Source organism: Pempheris klunzingeri, chromosome 7 (genome assembly GCF_042242105.1).
Source record: "Pempheris klunzingeri isolate RE-2024b chromosome 7, fPemKlu1.hap1, whole genome shotgun sequence".
Taxonomy (NCBI): Eukaryota; Metazoa; Chordata; class Actinopteri; order Acropomatiformes; family Pempheridae; genus Pempheris; species Pempheris klunzingeri.
This window is the reverse complement of record NC_092018.1, coordinates 7,936,209-7,957,729: the sequence shown is the minus strand read 5'-3', so window position 1 is coordinate 7,957,729 and position 21,521 is coordinate 7,936,209. Positions and strand designations below refer to the sequence as shown.

General features: G+C 43.6%; 3 protein-coding genes across 3 annotated transcripts in view; 1 reads left to right on the top strand and 2 right to left on the bottom strand.

The window, feature by feature from the left end:
- Window positions 1-624, bottom strand: part of LOC139203421 (zinc finger SWIM domain-containing protein 6-like) — a 45,378-nt gene extending 44,754 nt beyond the window's left edge. The window contains exon 1 of the mRNA XM_070833146.1: window positions 180-624. Coding sequence (XP_070689247.1) covers window positions 180-612 — 433 coding nt within the window. The 5' untranslated portion in view covers window positions 613-624. The remainder of the gene's footprint in view (window positions 1-179) is intronic.
- Window positions 625-2,949: 2,325 nt separating this feature from the next.
- Window positions 2,950-5,554, top strand: smim15 (small integral membrane protein 15). Its single transcript, XM_070834150.1, has 2 exons — window positions 2,950-3,019; window positions 4,767-5,554. The coding sequence occupies exon 2, from the start codon at window positions 4,795-4,797 to the stop codon at window positions 5,017-5,019; it is 225 nt and encodes a 74-aa protein (XP_070690251.1). The 5' UTR covers window positions 2,950-3,019; window positions 4,767-4,794; the 3' UTR covers window positions 5,020-5,554.
- Window positions 5,555-7,078: 1,524 nt separating this feature from the next.
- Window positions 7,079-21,464, bottom strand: ndufaf2 (NADH:ubiquinone oxidoreductase complex assembly factor 2). The gene is made up of 4 exons (XM_070833149.1): window positions 21,272-21,464; window positions 10,952-11,041; window positions 9,916-9,956; window positions 7,079-7,782 (listed from the first exon to the last, which is right to left on the bottom strand). Exons 1-4 carry the CDS (start codon window positions 21,384-21,386, stop codon window positions 7,543-7,545), a joined length of 486 nt encoding a protein of 161 aa, XP_070689250.1. The 5' UTR covers window positions 21,387-21,464; the 3' UTR covers window positions 7,079-7,542.
- Between the last annotated feature and the right edge of the window lie 57 nt (window positions 21,465-21,521).

The window sequence follows — 21,521 nt, the reverse complement described above, 5'->3', positions numbered from 1 at the left end:
AGGGTAGACTGGTGTGGGAATACCCTGCATTGTTTATAATACACACGGCTATGGAAGGCAAACACAAGCCCTTTAAAAGTCTGGCACGGTTCCACGGAAAAAGGCAAACAGTGCGAGTTAGATGTTTTGCTTATTATAGGCTGTTTGCCAGCTGTATTGTAACGTTATAGTCCACTCACCGACTTGCAATACGTTGTCCACCCAGCCACCCTCTAGCAGAGTGACACCCCGTAGGAAAGGCAGCTGGGTCTCGTCATTATTGTCCCCGCTAGTTCCACTTTCCTCTCCTCCAGCGTTGAAAGAGGAATACATACAGATCTCCTTCTCGCTTCTCGGGAATGACCAGTATACGATCCTCCTCTGGACGGGCTCCGGGATCCTCTCGAACCGCTCCTCCACCCTCTGGAACGGCCACTTCTCCGCGACTCTGCGCGCCGCGATGTCGAGCAACGACTCGGGGTTGTGCGTTTTTCCATTCCCCGACCCTCCCGGAGCGGACCCTGCGCCGCCACACAGGACTCCTCCAGCCCGCTGCCCCTGCCTGCACGCCGGGTTGTAGCCGGGCCTGCAGCAGAGCCGCTTGGCTGGGGGCTGCTGGACTCGCTCGGCCATGATCGCACCGCTTCCAACCTGAAGCGCAGTTCCTCTCCGATCATATAAACGGGATAAGGAAGAGAAAAGGGCAATCTCGCACCGATTGTTTGCCGTACATGGAGAGGCTGCCCTTATTTGGAAAGGTGGGCGGCGCTTGCGAGTTCCGTGAAGTCCTTTGTGTTGTCAAAGTAACCGGGATGGGCGGGATCCTGGAGCGCTGCCAGCGCACGAGTGGCGCTATAAAAGGAACTGGAGGCGGAATTCCCGAACGTCGGCAAATCCTTTGTGAAGCCGTCCGGGAGCGCGAGGGCGGGGCCCCGGCGGCCAACGGCCTTTGAAGTTTCCTTCTTATTTGAGTTTAAAGGCGGGGACTTAATCCAGGGGCGGTCTCGCAGTTTCCCACAGGGGTAAAAGGGGGCAAGAAAACTGACTTTTTTCCTTTGGAGCCTTTGCTACCACCCCGGGCTCTGGCTTCTTCAATAACAACCTGATGGTTGTTTTCGATTCTGTAGTCCAAAGGACTCTCCGCTGTCAGAGACAGAGAGGGCGTGGGAGGAGGAACATGAAGACATGGAGCTGGACATGCTTGTCCTCAGTAGTCACCAATCAGTCATTTTGGTCAGCTGTTTGGCGTGCTGCAGCCTATACCGATAATTAATCGCAAATATACTCTCAAACACATGAGCTACGAACTTGTTTTTTGTTTCAACTTGCAACTGAAAAAGCAAAATCAAAGGAAGTTGGAAATTCCTTAAGGTCTGGCCAGACCAGTGGTTTTTCTCGTAACCATTATGATACACACCACTAGTGGAGCTGGTTAACTATAAATTGTGGAGCAGTCATTTTATGGTCCTCCTCCCCGTCTGTTGATAATGTTAGTTCCATAGCTGTGTCATGAAAAGGGGGCCTACTTCTGAAGGAGTAAAATAGTCATCAGGGGTTTAGGGTGCGGCTGCATTTCCCACCCCCTGGGTTCTCGCAGCCTGGTGAGACATGTAGCAGAAGCTAATAATTATAAGTGTGCAACAAAAAAGGCACCAGAGGATATTTTTCTAAATTGTCTATAAAACTTGGCCAAAACTGTGCTGGTAAACCAGGGAGTGTGTTTGCAATGTGTCTGCATGTGTTCCCAGCTGCCCCTCTCCTTCCTCTGTGAGTAGGTCTAAAAGACTGGCCTTTGAACTGCTCTGAAAGTGATCCATGCCGTATGGACAGAGCAGATGTGGCCTAACCTGATTTGGTTTCAATACTTCCCCACAGGAAGTTCACAAAGCCAGCAGGTCCTCCTTTGTTATGTTAGTCATCTTTCTCAGAGGGCCAGTTGAGCCTTTTGCTTTTTTCTGCACAGTTATTCCCTTATCGTTGGATTTATTCTTCAGACAGAGCAGTCTCACACATTTCTCGGCAACTTCTAGATGGCATCTGATTCTACCGCTCATCCACTAACAAAGCGGACAACACTGTGGTTTTTCAAGAGTTTTGTATTGTTAATCTGTGTCCAATAGTTTACTTTAATCATTATCCAACATGCATTGTTTTACAGCATGCATGGCACTGGTATTCATATTCATATTAGTACATTAACCATAACCAAGCTTTGACAGATAATCTGCGGGGTACAGTTTCAACCAGCAACTGTCTGGTCACATGCCCCCTGCCTGCTCTCCTGTTATTTTCTAAATATATAAAACACATTCATTTACTCACTAAAACACCATAGTTGATTTAGTTTCTCTGAAATGCACAGTTTGAACCCCAAATAAGTAAAATAATCTCAAAGGCTTTGGTTTCAGAGTAGTTTAGAGAATGCCTCACTCTTCCAAAGTTTCAAATCACATTATGCCACATGTTCATGCTCCCAAAATATATTTAAGAATAAAAGAAGAACACTGTGAAATGGGATTGTTGCCTCTCTAAATGTATTAGATTTTGTACACACTTATTACTACTGCATGCCATTTTTCTTTGGTATGGTTTACTACTTTTACTGAATGTTCTTATAATCCTGTGCTCTGGGTCTGATAAGCAGATTAATGGATATCAATACACATAATACCTCATGAGAGCACTAAATTATCTTAGTAAATATTTGCATTAACTGTAAAGCTTAAAATACTGTAGGTTACAATATTGTAGACAAAGCACTACTACTAACTACTGCTCAAGTTTTCATGTTTAGAAGTTAAGCATATTAAGAAGCCATTAAAATACAATAGTCGTTCCCAAGTCACCAAAGGAGAAAACCTATATTTATATGAATTCAAGTGCTTTTGCCAAAAGACTACATTACCCACCTTTAAAGGAAAGCGTCTTAGCCAATCACAGGCGACTCCTAAGTAGCGACCACACCAGTGAGTTACACTTCCGGGAACAGGGAGGAGCCGGTACTTCTTATCGTGGATATAAACAAAATCTCTGCACTTTGGTATGTTTATTTTGTATTTAGTCCGTTTTCACCCCCAGTAACTAATATTAATATGTATTCCCTACTCCGTTACATCCGTATGTATTGTTGTTGAGCTGTTTAGCCGAGAGTCAGTGCTCTTGCTGCTTAAAGTTAGGCCGTTATGTATGGGCGGGTTTAGCTAGCGTTGCTAACGGTTGCAGAAACAAATCTTTCACTTAAATCTCAGAAATTCAGATCTTACTGGCAGACGATGTGAATGTGTTTTCCGTAGCTTGTTGTTATGAGGCTGTACCCGGTTGTAGTGGTTTTTAAGGTGTTTATTCCTGAATATAGCTTCCTTGACGCATGCTAGTTAGTTAGCTGCGACCGGGGTTGATGCTAGTTAGCCGGTGGTCCTTAGCAGTTTAATGCGGGAGTATTTAATCGGAGCGCTTAACGCAATACGTAGTAAAGTAGCAATACGTTACATTAAATGGCCTCATTAAAAAACATAATAATGTTTCAATTAGCCGTGGTAGTGATTCCGGCGGGTAACATGATGATAAGGATGGTTTCTGGCGTGAAAACCTGTTGCTAAGTGTAATGTAAAGTTAAGCTTTCTGTGTTAATCTTAGCGAGTTATCTGGGAATTAACTAGCTGACAGTGCAGCTCTTTACAAGGTCGGTTGTCATGTTTGTGTGACTACATTGACAGGACTTTACCACATGTTTTGCGCGGTTGCGTATAATCCTTCACTGTTATGTTGGTTTTGTTAATACTGTGACAGATTACTCAGAACAATTACTAAGTGGGGTGGGTTTTTAAAAAAAAAAAATACATGTGAAATACTTTCCTTAAAGCAACTGTACTTTCCTTACACTCACACTTTGAACGGTATTTTGTTATTTGTCAAAGATGCTTCATCAGTTCCTGGATAAGTAGCAAAAAGCTTCAAATATAACCCAGTAAGGTGCCTTTGACTTGCAGTGCTGGATATCTTATGACCTGAATGACTGAAAAACCACCACTATTATTTCATCACTTGTGTTTAACTTCCTATGACCATGCAGCCCAATGTGGTGAGCATCACCTGAGCAATATTAAACAGTTTTATTCAATACAGATGAATAATAGTTTGGATTGTGCCATGCTGACAGTAATACTAATGTAACAAATGGTGATATTCCTTTAGCATTTCTGCATGTATTAGGTCATTTTTGCAGTGATGTAAATCAATGAGCAAGAATGCGTTGTTGCTTTTTTGACTAAAGTGTTTTCATTTTGTCATATTCGCTTCTATTAGATAGTATAACAAAGAGGCAGGCGTAAACAAGGGGTTTTTATGATGTTGTTTTTTTCTTCTCTTGCAGCAGTGTGAGAAAGTACCATTACTTCAGCTATTTAATTTGCTAATCAGCAACAAATGTTGTGCCTGTCTGGTGTAAATCCAGATAATCCAACAACAGCTTTGGAGAGCCGAACGTAAACTTGTCATCTTGCTTTTTGTACAACCTTCAGTCCAAAACACAGTGATATTAGAGTGTAGCATAGCCTTACATATGAGAAGTTTGAACCAACAAATATTTGGTATTTTTCCCTAATAGATTACTTAAACACTGAGTTGATTATCAAAGTAGTCAATACATTTCCTGTCAAATAACTGTTAACTGTTAGCATTTCACTAATGCATCTCACTAGTAAGTGAAAGGCCTTTGGTTATTATGTTTTTTCTATGTATCACACTCCTGGCCATTCACTGCTTTCTCTCTTTGTACTTTTTCTCAGGTTTGATTAAGCCCCATCGTTGACCAGCATGATTGACGTTCGGGCATGGGCAGAGTATGTGGTGGAGTGGGCTGCCAAAGACCCCTACGGTTTCCTTACCACTGTCATACTGGCTCTCACACCCCTCTTCATTGCCAGTGCACTGCTGTCCTGGAAACTGGCCAAGATGATTGAGGCACGTGACCGTGAACAGAAGAAAAAGCAGAAGCGTCAGGAAAACATAGCCAAGGCCAAGAGGACCAAGAAAGACTGAATTTGCAAGGGTAGACTGAGGGCATGGAAAAAAAAAAGAGGAGCAGCCACCATGCTCACAGCCCTCCTTATATCAAATACAGACACGGTGCCCTTCCTTGTCCCAGCCCTACTGTCAGCACAGGGCCACTACGCCTCATGTCCAGGGTAGGAGGGGGGACACTGGCCCCGCAGGCCTAACAGTGCTGAGACGGACAGTGCTGCCTGGAGGAGGCTCGTCCCAGTGGGACTTTGGTCAGCAAAAGCACAGTGGTCATCTGTATGTTGTTTTTATACAGAGATCCACTGATAATATTGTGCAGCTGTTGCAACACCTTGCATTCCATTGTTAGCATCCATATTCTGTTGAATTGACGTTGTAATGAGCAGACTGGGACTTTTTCCAAGTCTCCAAGTCAGACTATCCAAAATACTACTTTCTAATCAATAAAGTTTTCACGGTTGATAACAAAATCTAATTTCCTCATTGTGGATTTAATGTTGGACTGGAAAAAGTGCCTTTAATTGAGTGTACATAAAAAGTATTCATACTCGCATGTTTTTTTTTTTTGTATTTAACTCAGCACCACAGTGCATGTAATTAGGCTCATGTACTGATTGACAGAAAGGACTCTTAACGTCAAAGAGAAAACACATCTCTACAGATTAATCACAAGGTCCCACCTGCAAGGTCCCTCTCCTAGTTGATCAGCTTGTATAAAAAACATGCTGTCAATGGTGTCTTTATTAAATATTGACTTGAAGGTAGGGAACAGGCTGCTTTTTGGCTGAGTATTATTGCTATGGGGACACTTGTTTTGTGTTTTATATACTGTATGCTCTTAATTTAGATCTATTTGCAAAAAATTGCGATCAGTTTGATAGTTTTTCATTTATTAGAGCTAAAAACTATTTACATTCAGAGTGACTCTAAAGTAAAAACATTAAAACGTTTAGTGGGATGGATACATTTTAAAGGTGACTGTGACTCTAGATACCCGCAATCTTATAAAGAAGCATTTAACATGGAGACAGATGGACATGCACACATTTCTGCATATTCCTTTTCTTTCTCTTGACATTTTTATTAATCCCTGAGCTCAGTGTGCTGTCATCTCTTGAACATCTAGTAAATCATACTGAGTAGGGAAACCACCTTTTCAACTGCAGCATCCCAGTTCAAGATAATCTTTAAGAAAGAATCTTACCCTGCTGACTTTTCTTAAGCAAATCTGTGGCACTCTGACCTTAAGTGAAAGAACTTCTAACTGGGAATCAATATACTGTGACATTTGTTCTTTTGGCTTGTTATTTACAAGCAGCAGACACCACCTCCACGATAGACAGAAACATGAACAGTATTTAAAGCAACCACAGTCTCATGACACCATCTTAACCGATTTCAAAGATCAAGTTAGATATATCCATTGTCTATACCGCTTATCCTTCAGGGTCGTGGGGGGACTGGAGCCAATCCCAGCTGACTGGGTGAGAGGTGGGGTACTGGACTGGTTGCCAGCCAATCACAGGGCTAATACATAGGCAACCATTCATGCTCATACTCATACCTACGGGCAATTTAGAGTGACTAATTAACGTAACAGTCTTTGGACTGTGGGAGGAAGCTGGAGAAAACTCACCCATGCATGGGTAGAGCATGCAAACTCCACACAGAAAGGTTCAAACTGCAAACCTGGGTATGAGGCAACAGTGCAAACCACCGCACCACCGTGCTACAGTTAGATATAATTGGTCTTATCTACATATTCCCACAGGGATAACCATGCTTTTCCATGTGCACTCTCAACAAATTCTACTTTTCATCTTTGTAATGTCAAAAATTACTCTCCGAGAGATAGCTAAAATTACTGCAGTTTCTTTGGTTCTCGCTGAATATTTGTGGTCTGTTCTTATCACCATAAATTAACAACATTCAATATGTATCCCTCTAATGGCAAGGAGTCAGTATCAATGTAATTATGAGACAGTTTATTAGAAATTGTTTCTTATAATATCCCCTAAACACAATGGTGTATTCATAGTTGATGTACTCAGCGACTTCTGAAATACAACCATTTCAGTTTTTCTTTGCTTTATTAACAGATCTTTCCACTACATTAAATAATTGTATTTATTTATATTTATAGTCAGCTTTAAAATGAGTGATGGTTATTGTCTTGTGTATATACGCAGTATACAATGAGGGACTGGAAAAATAGAAACCATTGAAACTGCTAGAAACCGCTATGTAATACAGTCCAATAAAACAGCTCTGAAATGAATACTCCCTCTGTGAAACATGTAATGCTGAATGATTTGAGACGGAGTCGGAGAGGAGTTGATCAAACTCTGGTAATTCCTGAGATCATAGTTTGTGGTGTTGTTTAATTGGATTGCATTATACTGAAAGGTGTTTCTAACATTAAATTTCAAAGTCTCAGCTAAAAGTGAATACAAGTTTCACATGGGTAGTATTTATTGCAGGGCTTTCCTATTAGATTATATTACATTTTACAGTAGTCTCAGTGTATATGGACGTCACAGTCTATTTCTTGGGAGTGGGCATCCAGGAGCCAGGCTGGAATGTGTTTGCATTGCTGGTGGGGTCCTCACTGATCTCCTCCTTTCCGTAGCTGGTGGAAGCTGCATGGCCCTTGGCCAAAGTCCTTGGAGTTGCCACTAGACCTTCCTCATACTCCTTGGCCTGTAGGACCCGATCTTTTTCCTCAACTTCCATGGCCTTCAGTTTGATCTGCTCCCTGTAAGATTCATTCTGCAGCAGCTCCTATGAAATACACAAGGGGAAAGGCGAGCAAATTCAGGGTTTCTGAAGACAATTTAAGCACTTTCTAAAACCACATAGAATGCAACTTTTCAAGCTCATACCAGTCAAAGAATGATGGAAAACCAGCAGGTACTATTTGGCCTTGATTGATTTATTAAGTACTTGAATTCATTGGCATTCACATCACATTTGTCAGCACTTCCCAGCTATATATTTATATATTTATAAAAATAATTCCTAGGGAATATAATTAATCACTAATCAGCAACCAGAAAGAAAAAAAATCTTGAATTTTGGTCAAATCAAAACTTCCCCATTATGAGCGGATGAGCTTCCTACGTGCTGTGGTTGGCAGTGCTTGCAACCCGTTTGATGGCGCTGATAGAAAATCCATAAAAAAGGACTAAACAGCATCCTGCACATGCAATCCACTGTCACAACAGTCCCACTAGTAGTTTATAGATGTAAAAAGTATCCTAGCAGCCCACAACCACACACAAAAAAGTAATAAGTAAAAGTGATTACTGATGTTACTGTTTATGGAGACAAGAAAAAAATATTAATAGCACGAATTTTTAATACCTTCTAAGGTCTTTTTTGAAAAGAAATGAATATTTGCAGAGACCCTGAAATTACATGTTGTAATCTGTGTCATCAGTTATAAATACTGGATTGCATGGGTGGAAGTGGAAAAATAACAAATTAAATTCTTCGTCACATTGATGTAAAAGTAATATTTTAAAAATAATCAAATAATGCATCCGGGCTCATTCATTTACAACATAACTCACTGTGACTACCCAGATGTATTAAAAGGGACAGCTACCACAGTGAAAATGGTATGGTAAAATCTCTGATGCTTGACAGATGTATCATCATATCGCCCTCCAAACCCATTTCATCATCATCTACCAAACCTATTCAACTGCCTCCGTTTTGTCTTTGAAGCAATGCACTAAAAGCCAACTGCTCACTAGTCAAAAGTAGAGGAGACAAGAAGTTGCACTGGGCAGCTTCCAGGAACAAATGAGTGTATCTGTTGAGTATTAAGTAGGGCATTTACTAGAAAAAGAACGAGCGTGTTCAGTTAACCTATATTGGTCCAATAAACCCTGGTTAGGAAAAAAATGTAGTGCTTGGAACAGACTGGTAAACTAACATGACAGGAGACATTCGCAATATAAACAACCATTCCAGCTCATGGAAGCAATTATAACCTGAACACAGTCCACTATTGGAATAGTCACCCACTTGAGCCACAGCTAGTGTCCAGTGATGTTAGCCTCTCCCTAGCATGGGAAACCAAAAAGTAAGGGAGGACTGAGCATAATGCTGTTGTGTGTTGGCAGAACTGAAGGACTGGAAAAGAGAGGGGAGAGCTGTGGCCAAAAAGCCCCGCTTTGGGGAGGGAGACAAACATACTGAGCTGCTTTTCCAGCCTGTTAATGACAGGATTTAATCCAATCAATTTATGTCGGCTTGGACCGGGAAGAGAGGGAGCGTGACAAGGGGTAGGGTAATGTGCTGGGAGTGAAGCCTTGGCCACATCAACACTGTCCAGCTGTCGATGGCAGCTATTGGGCAACGCAAGGCAGAAAATTGGAAGAGAATGTTCTGGCAGTAGAGGCAGGGGATGGCATTGGCCACTGGCAGGGAGAGAGAAAGAGATAGAAAGAGTGCCTGGGTATTGGCCTTCCAAGGGATTTCCTATAGACCCACATTTCGTCAGCCAAATAATTTCCAGCATTCTCACGTTTAAAGAGCAATAAACCCAGTGAGAGGTACACAAGGGGAAAAACTGCACTCCTTCACCATTCCCATCTTGGAAGCTGCCAGAAATAAAACACAAAAAGCCGAGATGCAGGCTTTTGCTGGAAAAAAGAAAGTAAACTAGGACATGGTGTCAGTGAGCCCCTTGTTCAGCGGCTGTCTTTGCTCTCCGTCTCGCCATCAATGCACTTCAGCTGCTGTTTATTTTAACACCTGTCCCCCAAAGTTCCTGGATTCAGTTCGAAACTGTAAGATAAAACAAATCAAAGCCTTCCCTCTCCATCTTTGCTTCTTTCCCTCCCTTGCATCCAGGCCCCCTGAGTCCAACCATCAGCACAGCGGGTAGGCTGCGGGGAGACGTACCTCGATGGAGGGGGGCTCCTTCCGTCTGCCTCGGATCCAAGCTGGAGGAGCAGGAGAGAGGAGGAAAAAAGAAGAGTGAGAACACCCACACAAGCATACGCTGCACAAACAAAACCTGCCGTCATATTTAAAAGCTGCGGCTATAGCATCACTGAGTTTCAGGGCATTACAGTAGCTCGGTGCATCTACTGAGTAACCGAGCTAGTTGGGAAAATGCATCCAGGGTTTTCACTTTGTGTTGTTTCATTTCACTTAGCAAACTGTAGGGAAACATGCAGACTGAAAGTCAAAAACACTGATACTGCTTTAGTCTAGGCAGAGCCGGGCCACTGAGTGCTGTGTCTCAGAAGAGAAAGTGTGGATCTGCTCTGATCTTAGAATTTGAAAGTACACACTCTGTACTCTGTCATTCTCCATCAGTACCTCTGTCCTTCTTTCTCCTCCTGAGCAGAACTGTGTCTGTCTGTCATCTTTTTTTCCCCATCTTTTTAAGGAGCTCTATTTTGGCTGAGCTGGCTGCACAGCAGAGCAGGTTAAAGGGAGCCAGAAAGAGTGATAGAGAGAGAGAGAGAGAGAGAGATTTTCTAACTCTTCCTCCAGCTAGCGCAGGGATTCTGGGCCTCTTTTATCCCTTTCTTATTTGCATCCTGATGAAAATGCATGAGGGATGGGGCGAAGCAGGATGAGGGGTTTAAGGTGGATAAAGCCAGTCTGAGACAGAGGGAACAGTTTGTATCCAGTTGTAAGAAATTTGAAACACTATTTTATGGTACGGTTGTATAACACCAGCAGAAGGCGTCTTTGATAAACTCATGAATACGCTTTTCCCAACCCCCATCTCACAGTATGATAAAAAAAAAAAAGAAAATCAATGGATTAGCCTAGGCCCCAATAGATGCTGCCATGAATTTGTTATTCCATTTTATTTGTGCAGCACTTTGTGTACTCTGCTGGGTAGCTCTTTTGTTAACATTGTCATTTATCCATGTTAGTGATAGTTAAAATATGTAACAGTGATGCCGCAGTCCAGACTTACCGTCCCACTCCATCGGTATGCTGCCTTCCATATATTCATATTCTGTAGGATTGGCTGCCACTACCATCCGCTTGGCACGGACTAGCCTTCCTGGGAAACCAAAGAAAAGGCAAAAAGAGAAAGAGAGCGAGAGGGAGCACGAGTGAGACGGAGACACTCAACAATGATGCATGCAAAACGCAAAGGAATACAAACAAACACAAAGGGGCGCAGACACAATGCTCTCTGTCTCCTGCTCGTACAGACACACAGATACAGACGGACGCACAGACACACAAATACACAGAGGGATGACAGTGCTGTGACAGGCCATGGATGATTACCTCGTGGCCCTCGGGCCCTTCTCCTCAGATCTCGCTGAGTGGCTCCAAATCTGGGCTAAGCCTTTATGCAAATCAACCTTCCTTTAACCCAACCAACCACAGCCCCCCTCACTGACAACCTCTTCCAATCACAGCACTCTGGCTAACAATGCCCTCCAAAATCAACATCAAGCCGAGCAGGAGACAAAAGAGGTCAGATATCACAGAGAACAGGAGAGGCACGAGCTGCATGGAATATTAAGTGCTCCTTTCCCTATCTGTATACAGCACGACGCTCGCTAGCAGCAAGGCCACCGCCAATTATTTTGGTCGAATCTGCTGATTAGACAAGTTTGGCTGGCACACAGTGACATGGAGACGAAGGTAGAGGGGGGGGTGGCAATGGAGAGAGATAGAGACGGAATAAGACAGGGCAAGAGAATTAAAAAGAGACAGTTGCGTTGTGTCTTTGTGTGACGCTACAGAGCTTCATACAATGTTCAGTAAGAACAAGTGCTGAGTTTCCGTAGTTTCTCCCCGCAGGTAGGCGGATGTCCATCCATCGCTCCCATCCCTCTAAGAAATGATGAGGCAAGGAAGGAGGAGGTGGAAGCACGGAGAGGGAGAGAGAGAGAGACAGAGAGAGAGAGAGAGAGAGATGATGATGCATGGCAAACATGGCTAGGAGGAGAGAAATGGATGGGCAAGGAAAACAACACGCTCCAAAACACAGACAATCTGTCAGGATTCCATCACCATTTCTCCGCAGCTGACTGGACATGGACAAATGGAGGCAACCACCTCCATGCACACCGCAGACTGATGGCCTTAATGTTTACTTCAGCTATAACAGATAGCTACGGCACGGGGATGGATGAATGATGGCACTCCAAAGTGGCTCAGTGTGTGTGCGGGAGGCTGTGTTTCTCCGCTGGTGCCTTCTTAACAAAAGTTCATCTGTTCGATTTTGAACTCATTCCAATGAAGACAAAAACATTTTCATGCATGTGCTGTTATGAGGCTGATTCCTTTCCATACTTTATCCAGCCTATATAGTAATCAGGTCAGCTAATTAGGCTAGTATTGCTTTGGTTCTGCTTTGGTTCCCACTAGATTGTCACTATAGGGCCTCACATGCTCCAGCTCTGCAGCTTTACTTTCCTGATATTGAGGTCTGACAAAAAAAAACAAAAAAACACTGCATTCTCTCACCTTATCTGCAAAGCTGGCCCAGTAATGTGTAAAACACAGTCTATGATCCTCACATTTGTTTACACGTATGCCTTAAAATGTCTTCTGAGGAACTCTTTCTTAGAAAACCCCCACGATAGCAGAACAAAGACCACTGCCAGTAAACAAAAGGCTGTGTTCTCTAGGCAATACTACCAAATACATTTAACAGGTATGCTAATTATAAACAGATTGTATCCATATTTGCATTGGGTGTGGGTGGCAGCAGACTGAAATGGTACAATTATGATACAGTCCCCACAAGCAATGTGCTTAGCTACAGCTAATGCCTAACTAATAAGCATAGAGAGGCACCCACTTTTTCTCTGTCTCTATCTCTCTCCGCTAGGTTGCATCTCCCCCTCCACTCTCTGTCACACTCCAACATGGCTCTCCTCTTGTCTTGTTGCTTTTGCAGCATGACTAAACCCCTTCCACCACGGCTTTTATCCTTGGATTTGAATAACAAATACAGTATGTACATATATTTATGAAACACGGCTGATCCTCCCACCACATACACATTGGGAGGAGGCTTGTCAGTCTGATTGGGGTGAATCTCGCTCTCTTGGTAATCTCTGATCTAGGACAACAGCGGAAAAACACACAGGCCAAGGCTATGTATCATTCTACCACAACAGATCGAAAGAAACACGACACTTCTCTAAAGAAACAAATTTCCTCACAGGAGCAGATATGAGAATTGGTAAAAACAAATGTGCAAGTTAAAAATATAAAAGCAACAGCCTTACTTGTGGACGCTTGGTTTATTGAAAAATGCAATTAGTGCGTATACAGCCCTGCCCTTCGTGTAATGTAGCATAACAGAATTGGCTGGCTTGGTGCATTATTTGCATAGTTGATTTCTCAGCTCCAGGGGCTACCTGTACTTAATGATTACTGTCTTTATTAGTCAATAGAATTCTTTTTACTTTGTTGTATACTTTTTTTTTTACATTTTCAACCTTCCAAAACAAAGACACACATCAGAGTGTCTGTAATACATTTATAAATAGTGATTATTTAAAATTGCTTACTTTGTCTGACAGTCCAAACCTCCCCACACAAGGTTTTATATAAAATGGAGAAAAGCGATAAACACTTCATATTTAAAAGCTGCAACTATTGACTGTTACAGCTCCTCCAGTCACAAAACAGGACGCTCACACAAAAATGGCATCAATAAAAACCCCACAAAACGCAGACATCTAAACTTTTATACATTATTTTTCAAATGAACCGAATAAGAATTTAGTCTTTGAAATAAAAAAAAACAATGAATGATGTGCATCATGTTACCAGAGTCCAAGGCCTAGGTACAATCATGTCAGTACAATTTATGCACCTTGAAATCTCAAATGTGAGTCAACATACAACAAAGATGGCTTCTTTATCTGTCCAAAGTTTGACGTATTCTATTTCTGATTATATTAAATAGAGAAATGCAGTTAAATATTCACATTAAGATTTACCCACTTCATCAATATTAATACAGTCACCATTGCATTTTTGGGATTATATAATCTTGAAGTTTGCATCATAGTCTATACTTGAGGATCCCTGACATAGATGTTCATTAAGCTGGATGTAAGCTATTTTGCTAGAGAGAGAGAGAGAGAAAAGGGAGGGGGTGGGGGGTGTAAGGTGTAGGAGCTCTCAGTCTCAGCGGGCCCCCTTGTGACAGGTTTGCCTTCTCATCACTCACTAGGGGGAAACCTACTTACCCATCAAACACACACATGCACAAACAGAAACACACACACACACACACACACACACAAACAAACTGGCTTGAGAGCAGGCAGATTAACCTGAGGGACAGGAGTGAGGACGCTGCCTCTCACCGTGAAGGACAAACGCAGCACTGCGTTGGAGAGGGGGGAGGGGCCAGCGGCAGGAGGAATGAAATCCCACGCCATAAATATTCATGAGCCATTTCACCTGTCTGAGCGCGACTCATCTGTGAGCCTAGCTGAGGAACCGGGGGGGTGGGGAGAGGACCGGGAGGAAGGGAGGAGACAGGGAGGCAGAATGGGTGAGGGGTTGCCGTGGCAGCGAGATCGGGAGCCAATCAAACAGCAGGTATGCCTATCTTTTCCGTTCGCTTGAATAAGACGTGATGCGCTCTGAGGGCTGCTCTTTGAACCCTGAACACTCCCCACTAAACTCCATCACCTGCTTCAACACACACACACACACACACACACCCCAACTTCACACATGAGCTCCCAGGTGAGTACTGCTGGGGGCGACCTGAGAGGTTTTTCACCTCCACAATGTCATTCCGGGTGTCTTGGGCTGTGCTTTTCTCTTGCACTGTCTTTGATTACAGACGCGGGATGTCAGGGGAACACACTTCGATTGGCAACATCCAGGTATGGAGAGCACTCACATAGGATAAAACAGAACGAGATCCCTGCATCTGAGTCCAACTGGTGGACCTGCATCCCATGCTCCTCCCCACCAACACCAAAGCCTAACCTGAGAAACACCACTCTCACTTGTCTCTGAACAGCCTGCAACACTTGCAACAGCATGGATCTCATCTCCCTCTCAGCAGGCAGCAGAAGGAGCAGCTTTCTCAGTCTTCATGATTGCTGTTCTAAGGAGGAAAACATCTTTCGGCCAGATAGCTTTTAAAGTAAGAGCTTCCCATTTCTGAAACATCCTTCCATTAAATAAACGACACATTGATTCTTACCGTTCCTTTGCAATTCATCTTGATTAAAAAGCAACCAGACGTATCATCGTACCTAGCTGCTGCGTGCTTGCCTTTCTGTCCGTTTGTCCCATCTGGTTTTATCTCTTTATGTCCTCTGTAATGCGATTATGTGTTGTCATGTTTTAACTGCCTATGCTGATTGTCTGCCTGACGTTGTTTATTATTAATTAGTAGGTTTTTACATCCTGCTTTGCATGATGCTGCCTTATTCCTCTAAGCTCTTTATCCAGTTCAGCTCTGCTTCATGTTTTATTCGCTCATGTTTTTATCATAGTTGCGTGTTTTTCTTGTTTTTTGAGTGGCTAACTTAACTTCTGGCTGAGGGACAACAGTTGGAAAATTAGCCCTTTGGCTAGCACTGACATTTACAGTGTTGCTGATCAATGTGCATTGTCCCTGACAAAATAAATGAAATTGAAAAACTGTGCGAGCCAGTTTCAGGCCTGACATAATGGTGGAACACAAAGCCGCCCTGAAGCAGCGAGCCCATCAGCCTGGACTGATCCTGCTTTATTCCTCTCCAGCTGAGCTGTGTGCTGGAAAGGGATGGGGGGCCCGTACGTGCATGGTAAAGGACAGCTTTATGAAGATGGAGTGATCCGATAAGCATCGGTGATACAAGGGCAACCAGGTACCAACACTGACACCTTCTCCTCTCTCTTCTCCTGGAAAAAAAAGAAGAATGGAGGGGATGTGTGAGGCCTGTAACCATGGTTACCTATGAGCCCTGAGCCTAGTGATGCGGGATGAGGTTTAGAGGGAAAAGGCCAGCCGTTGTTTTGCATCAGTTCTGGTGAGAGGAGGAGCTTAAAGCGTAAAGTAGGCCTGCTGCTGTTCTTTTTTTTTTTTTTTTTATTCAGCCCTCATTCTGTTTGTCCCTGTTGCTGTCGATCCCGCTGAGGCTTGAGCGGTTCACAGCAGAACAGAGGAGAATAATTCATATAAAAGTAATAACGTGCTGAAAAGAATACTTTGATTTCCCCTGTGTGTTACTTTTAACTACTACTTTAGGCCCTTCTACTTAAGACCACCCATCCTCTTGAAGTCTCCTCCCCGCCTGATAGGTTATATAAAAAAAAAGAAAGACCATGGTGAGCCACAAAGTCAGTGTCCTTTGTGAGGCCGTGGAGTGGTGTGGACACCCCTCCTTCCTCCCCGGCTCCTCTGAGGCCCATGCGTGTGATGTCCATACACCAAGCTGTCCACCCCTTTCTATTCACCTCCATCACTCTCATCCAACCCCCTTCCTTTTCCTTCCATTGCACCTTCGGTCCCCCCACTCTCTCCCTCTCTCTCTCCCTCCATTAACCTACCTCCACCTTCTCTCTCTCCCCCTCTATCTGTCTGACTGTTCCACCCACTCATTTCACCCTCTTTCTGTCAGAAACCCTCCTTTCACTTTCACTCTTTCCATTCTTCCCCCACTATATAATTTCACCCCATATGTCAGCATCCCCCTTGTTCTTTGTCACTCACTTTCTATACCCCACCCTCTCCAAGGCTCCCTCGGCCTTATCTTTCCTCCTTTACTCCTAGCCTTATTTCTCTCTGCCTGTCTGCTTTATTAAAATATTCTGAATTGAATAAGCAGCAGCAGGCTCCAGGAGATGTCTGCTTGTGTGTCTGTCTGTCTGTCAGTCTTTTTCACTGAGTTTCTGACAGTCAAGGAGCCCAGAGGTGTCAAAACATCTCGCTGGCCATCTGACCAGAGAGAGACATGAATGCAATGGCCACTAAATCACCTGCAGAGCAAATGGGGAAAAAATGATTAATTTATTGTCTATGGTTGCTCTGAAAACAGCCGATCGGTTTGCAGGATGTACATACGATCACGTTTACATAAAATTAGGAGGAAAGGTGGAGTCTGACATGTATGCAGACACAGTTCTGCTGTAGATAGGCAGTGTTTAATGGCCCCGAAAATGCTTAAAGTACTGATATTGGAGCTAGGCCCATTTGTAATGCTCTACCATGAGAAATAAAGGTGCCTGTTTCTCATTTGCAGCATCTATCTTTTCAAATGCCTTTTTAATGAAGTAGTTAAGCCACTCCATGATGTTCCACCACATACAAATACACACTTGGCAACCAGCATACAGCAAAATGAGTTGAACCCACTTGGTTTCCCTATAATGATTAAACAACCTTCATTTAAACCCCATGCATTGCAAAGCTGCAGATCAATTAACATGATTTACTGTAGTAGCTCTGGACATAGCCATTCCATGGTAAACACTGACGTGGTGTCCTACTGTAGGATAGACCTTCCTTCATCACACCCTGGGGATGACTTGTGGCAGAATAAACAGCCATTTGGACCCTCGTCTCTCTCCGCTGTGACTCTTTCCATGGAAATATGCGGCTTGAATCAACGCTCTGATGACACACAGCCATCTGTTGTTGTGTTAAGTGTGTTTGGGCATGAAGTGGAGAGAAAACACACAATCGCAGAATTTTCTTTTTCCCCTTTCTTAAAAAAAATACAAAGCAGATACAAATGCACGCTCACACACAGTAGTGTAGCTGCTATGCCACACAAACACATGTACACAATCACTGACACACACACACTAGTACAACAACACACACACACACACCTCCTCCCTCGGTCCCCAGAGTCACCCATCCTGAAATAGCAGAACTGAGGCCTTTTCAGTTTTTCACTTCATAGAACAGAGCTGGGGAATCAAATAAATAATAGACAAAGAGAGAGGGATAGTGATAGGACGACAAGTCAATGCATCTTTTCTCTGCAACAGTGTGGCGCACCTCTGAAGAACCTCTGAATCCTTTCCATTCTCCACACAGTGGAGAGGACCAATAGATTAAAACTGCATGGCACACACTGCTAAAATGAATAGCGCTAAAAATACATCCTTTTCACTGAGACATGAAAGGAAACTGCCTTTCCTCTGTCCAGTATTGAGCAGCCATTGATTCCAAGACAAAGGCTACACCTCCTCAAAGAGGTAAGAAAAATAGCAATCATACAGGCAATTATTTTCAAATGTGCCTGCAGCGGCCGATAATGTCAGCGTGCCTCTCTTCCTAAATAAAGGGAGGGAAGGCAGGCGTCAAAGCTGCAGGCCCACTGCTGAAGACGAATGAGCCCATCCGCAGAATGCTTTGCTTTCATCTGGGCAGCATGACATGGCGCCCCATGCAGTGTGAGGGAGAGCTGGGCCTGGGGGACAGGCGCACACAGAAGTAGAGAAGAATATAGATTCTCTATTCACTTCTATGGAGACAACACCAAGGCAAAGACCTTCTAAAGACCACTGGCCAGATTGCCAGTGACTTTCTCACAATCAGTGGTGCTCCACAGCCTATAGCATAGTTCTCTCTGTGGGGCAGCACACACTTGGCCTCTTGAGCTGGACCGTTTCTAAAAACTGAGGGAGAGACAGACATTCTCCCTCTCCAGGCATGTACTTCAGACTCAGGCCTTTTCATTTTGATGTGCAGCAGCATCTGAGAAGTGGGGGATAGAGAGAGGCTCTCTGCTGGGCCCAGCCTCCACACTGCTGAATTGCTGCAATGTTGTGAATAGAAATCTTCACTAGACTGGCTTCAAAGGACGAAAATCAAGAAGTAGCAATGAAGGGAGGAGCAAGAGAAGGAAGGACTGACTGGAGGCAAATAAAGAGGCCAACCTAAGGAGGTGCCTGGGTAGTTGTTGGTATCAGATAGGACAGATTCACATTAAAAATGAGTTGTTTCTGTCCTAGCAACCATTAGCATAGCCTACCACACACGAAATTGCATATGCCCCAGTTTTCTAAAGTTAACATATTGAGAGAGGTAGAAAATGTGAGCAGCAAAGCAAGGACAAATGATACAAGAGGTAGGCAGAGTTGAAAGAGAAAGAAAGAGAGAGAAAGGAAGAGGAGATAGACTCCGCACCTACTTCAACCACTACTCAATGCTGCAGTGGAAAGCCCTGCGGTCCATGCCTCAAGGCCCTGAGCCCACGCTTGGCCTATCAGTTTAAGATCAAAAAGAGCTCGCTTTAGCAAGACATATGGACTGAATAATGCATCTGCTTTATTTCCACAAGGCTGGACGGGGTGAGTGGCAGGAAAAAAAAGAGGCAAATGTGTGCACCATACATTTCTATTTGTTTATCATGAATGTATATACGAGTTTGTGTATGAGTGTGTTTGTTCACAACCAGTTTTTCTACAGGCCAGCCAGCCACTCCACAGTGTCAGTCATTGTGATTGGACAGTGAATGCGGTAGCCTGTAGCGTGCCAGGAAATGGGCTTCTGTGATGTCTCATTTGAATAGTCTGACAGTCAGGGGTGGAGGAGCAGCCTTGTAATGAATTATAAATACGAGGTGGGCGCAAGTTTCTCCACAAACTGCTGAGGAAAGGTGAAGCACAAAGTCAAGTTCAGTCAGAAAGAGACCAGGCTTGCAACCTGCCAGAGGCCGGTCCCTTTTCGGCAAAAAAACAACAAAAAGAAAGCAGCTTGGTTGTTTGTCTCCTGAGAAAAAAGAGGGAGACAAACACAGGCATGTGTGGGTGGGATACAATTATTCCTAAATTACTAATGTGTAGTTTCCAGATTAGAAAAATACAGCATCTGGAGCTGGAGTGAACTAATAACACTGGCAAATATCACAAGGCATAATCCTTTGTTACTAATAAGCCAACGGTTCATGGCTGGTTAACCAGCAGTATCATGTCTGGAGAAAGCAAAGGCCGTGCTCTTAGACCTGTGACCCTTGACCTGTGGCCTATAGTGTGGGTAAGACCCCTGCTGATGATGATTTATGGTGATAAAGGGAGGGGAAAGTGGGATTTCTAGTCTGGATGCTGTTAATGAGCTAATGGTGTTTTTCTATGTGTAAAGGTAGTGGGAAGTGTTGTCTTGTGAAATATTGTTAAGTCTGCTGTTGTTGTGTTGTCATGTCTACCGTCTGACTGTCAGTTTGTCAAGCAGAATCCGTGCTGTGAAAAAGAATTTCCCCCTGGGGACAATAGAGTCTAATAATAATAATGATAACAATAATAAACGGGGAAAAATAGGATTAACGCACACTTAGTGCACTAATATGCCCCCCCCCCCCCCCCCCCCCCCCATCCAGAAAAACTATTTCATGTGCAAGTATGGGTATGACACATAATCACTGAAAATTTAGTCATTTGGTAAACATGATATTCAGTTCAGTACTAAATAACAAGTGTCTCTTAAATCAGGATGCCACCAAACCTCCTTTCTATTTGCTGCGATGAGTCATTCTAACCTCACCGCGTTCATTTCTAGACACAAGATACTTCATACGAAAAGACAGGACAACTGGAGAAAGAGTCAAGAGTGTGACTGGGCATTGAATCTGCAAGGCCAACAAGCGTGTCCTTGGTCCTCGAACAGTCAGAGACGGTGTGAAGGACACCAGTGGTATCCCACCATGGATTAGCCTGATGACACAGTTCTACTGCTTGGCTTGAACATTACATACTGTAGCACTGCCATGTCTCAGTAGGGATATATGACCTCCTTCTAAATCCTCATCACAGACAAGTAATCATCTCATCTTCATCAGCGGAGGACTCTCTCCTCTTTGGAGGCCAGTGAGAGTAGAGCTGCCATACGTCTGACCCCAAAATGAGTCAAATCTTTACTGCTGTTAGCTGCATTAAGTACAAACTAAAATCTTAGTAAAAAAAACACCAAGAAAAGGATGATCTTTCTGAGGCGGTTGCTCCATCTAGTGGCAACTTCTTTATACTACAAGGATGGAAGGGTAAAGATAAAGTCATGTCCACAACAACACATTTTAGCAGGGGAGCAGTGACACATGCACCACACAGCGTAAGAAGTATTAGGATGTGTTACACTAGAATACAGTATATGTATAGAAAACACACCGGGCAAGGAAAGCTAAGTTTCTCATAAAAACAACCACAGCCTGCACAGGCAGAGGAGTGTCAGGAGGAGAAAATTGCTAAATTAAGTTTAATCCGCTGCTTTTAGAAGTTATCTTCATTAGCCTGCAGGGATCGAGACTGTCAACAAATTCACGACAGGCTAATTTTAGCACAATAAGGCTCATCTTACCTGTCCATGTCTTCTGTTCGGGTATTAAGTAATATTTATTGCCCAAATGATCTGTCCCGACGTGATCGCGAAATATTCCAAACGTACGCCGTAAAACGCCGGCAATCCTGCTCATCTTGACAGGGTAACCCGAGGGTTTGGGGCTTTGTTGTGTGTCCCTTGTTAGCTGGCTGCCCTCTCACGGGGTTGTGTAAGTGTTCACGGTTCTGGGAAGAGAAGCAATAAGCTGCTTTGTGATTGGACGGCTTTA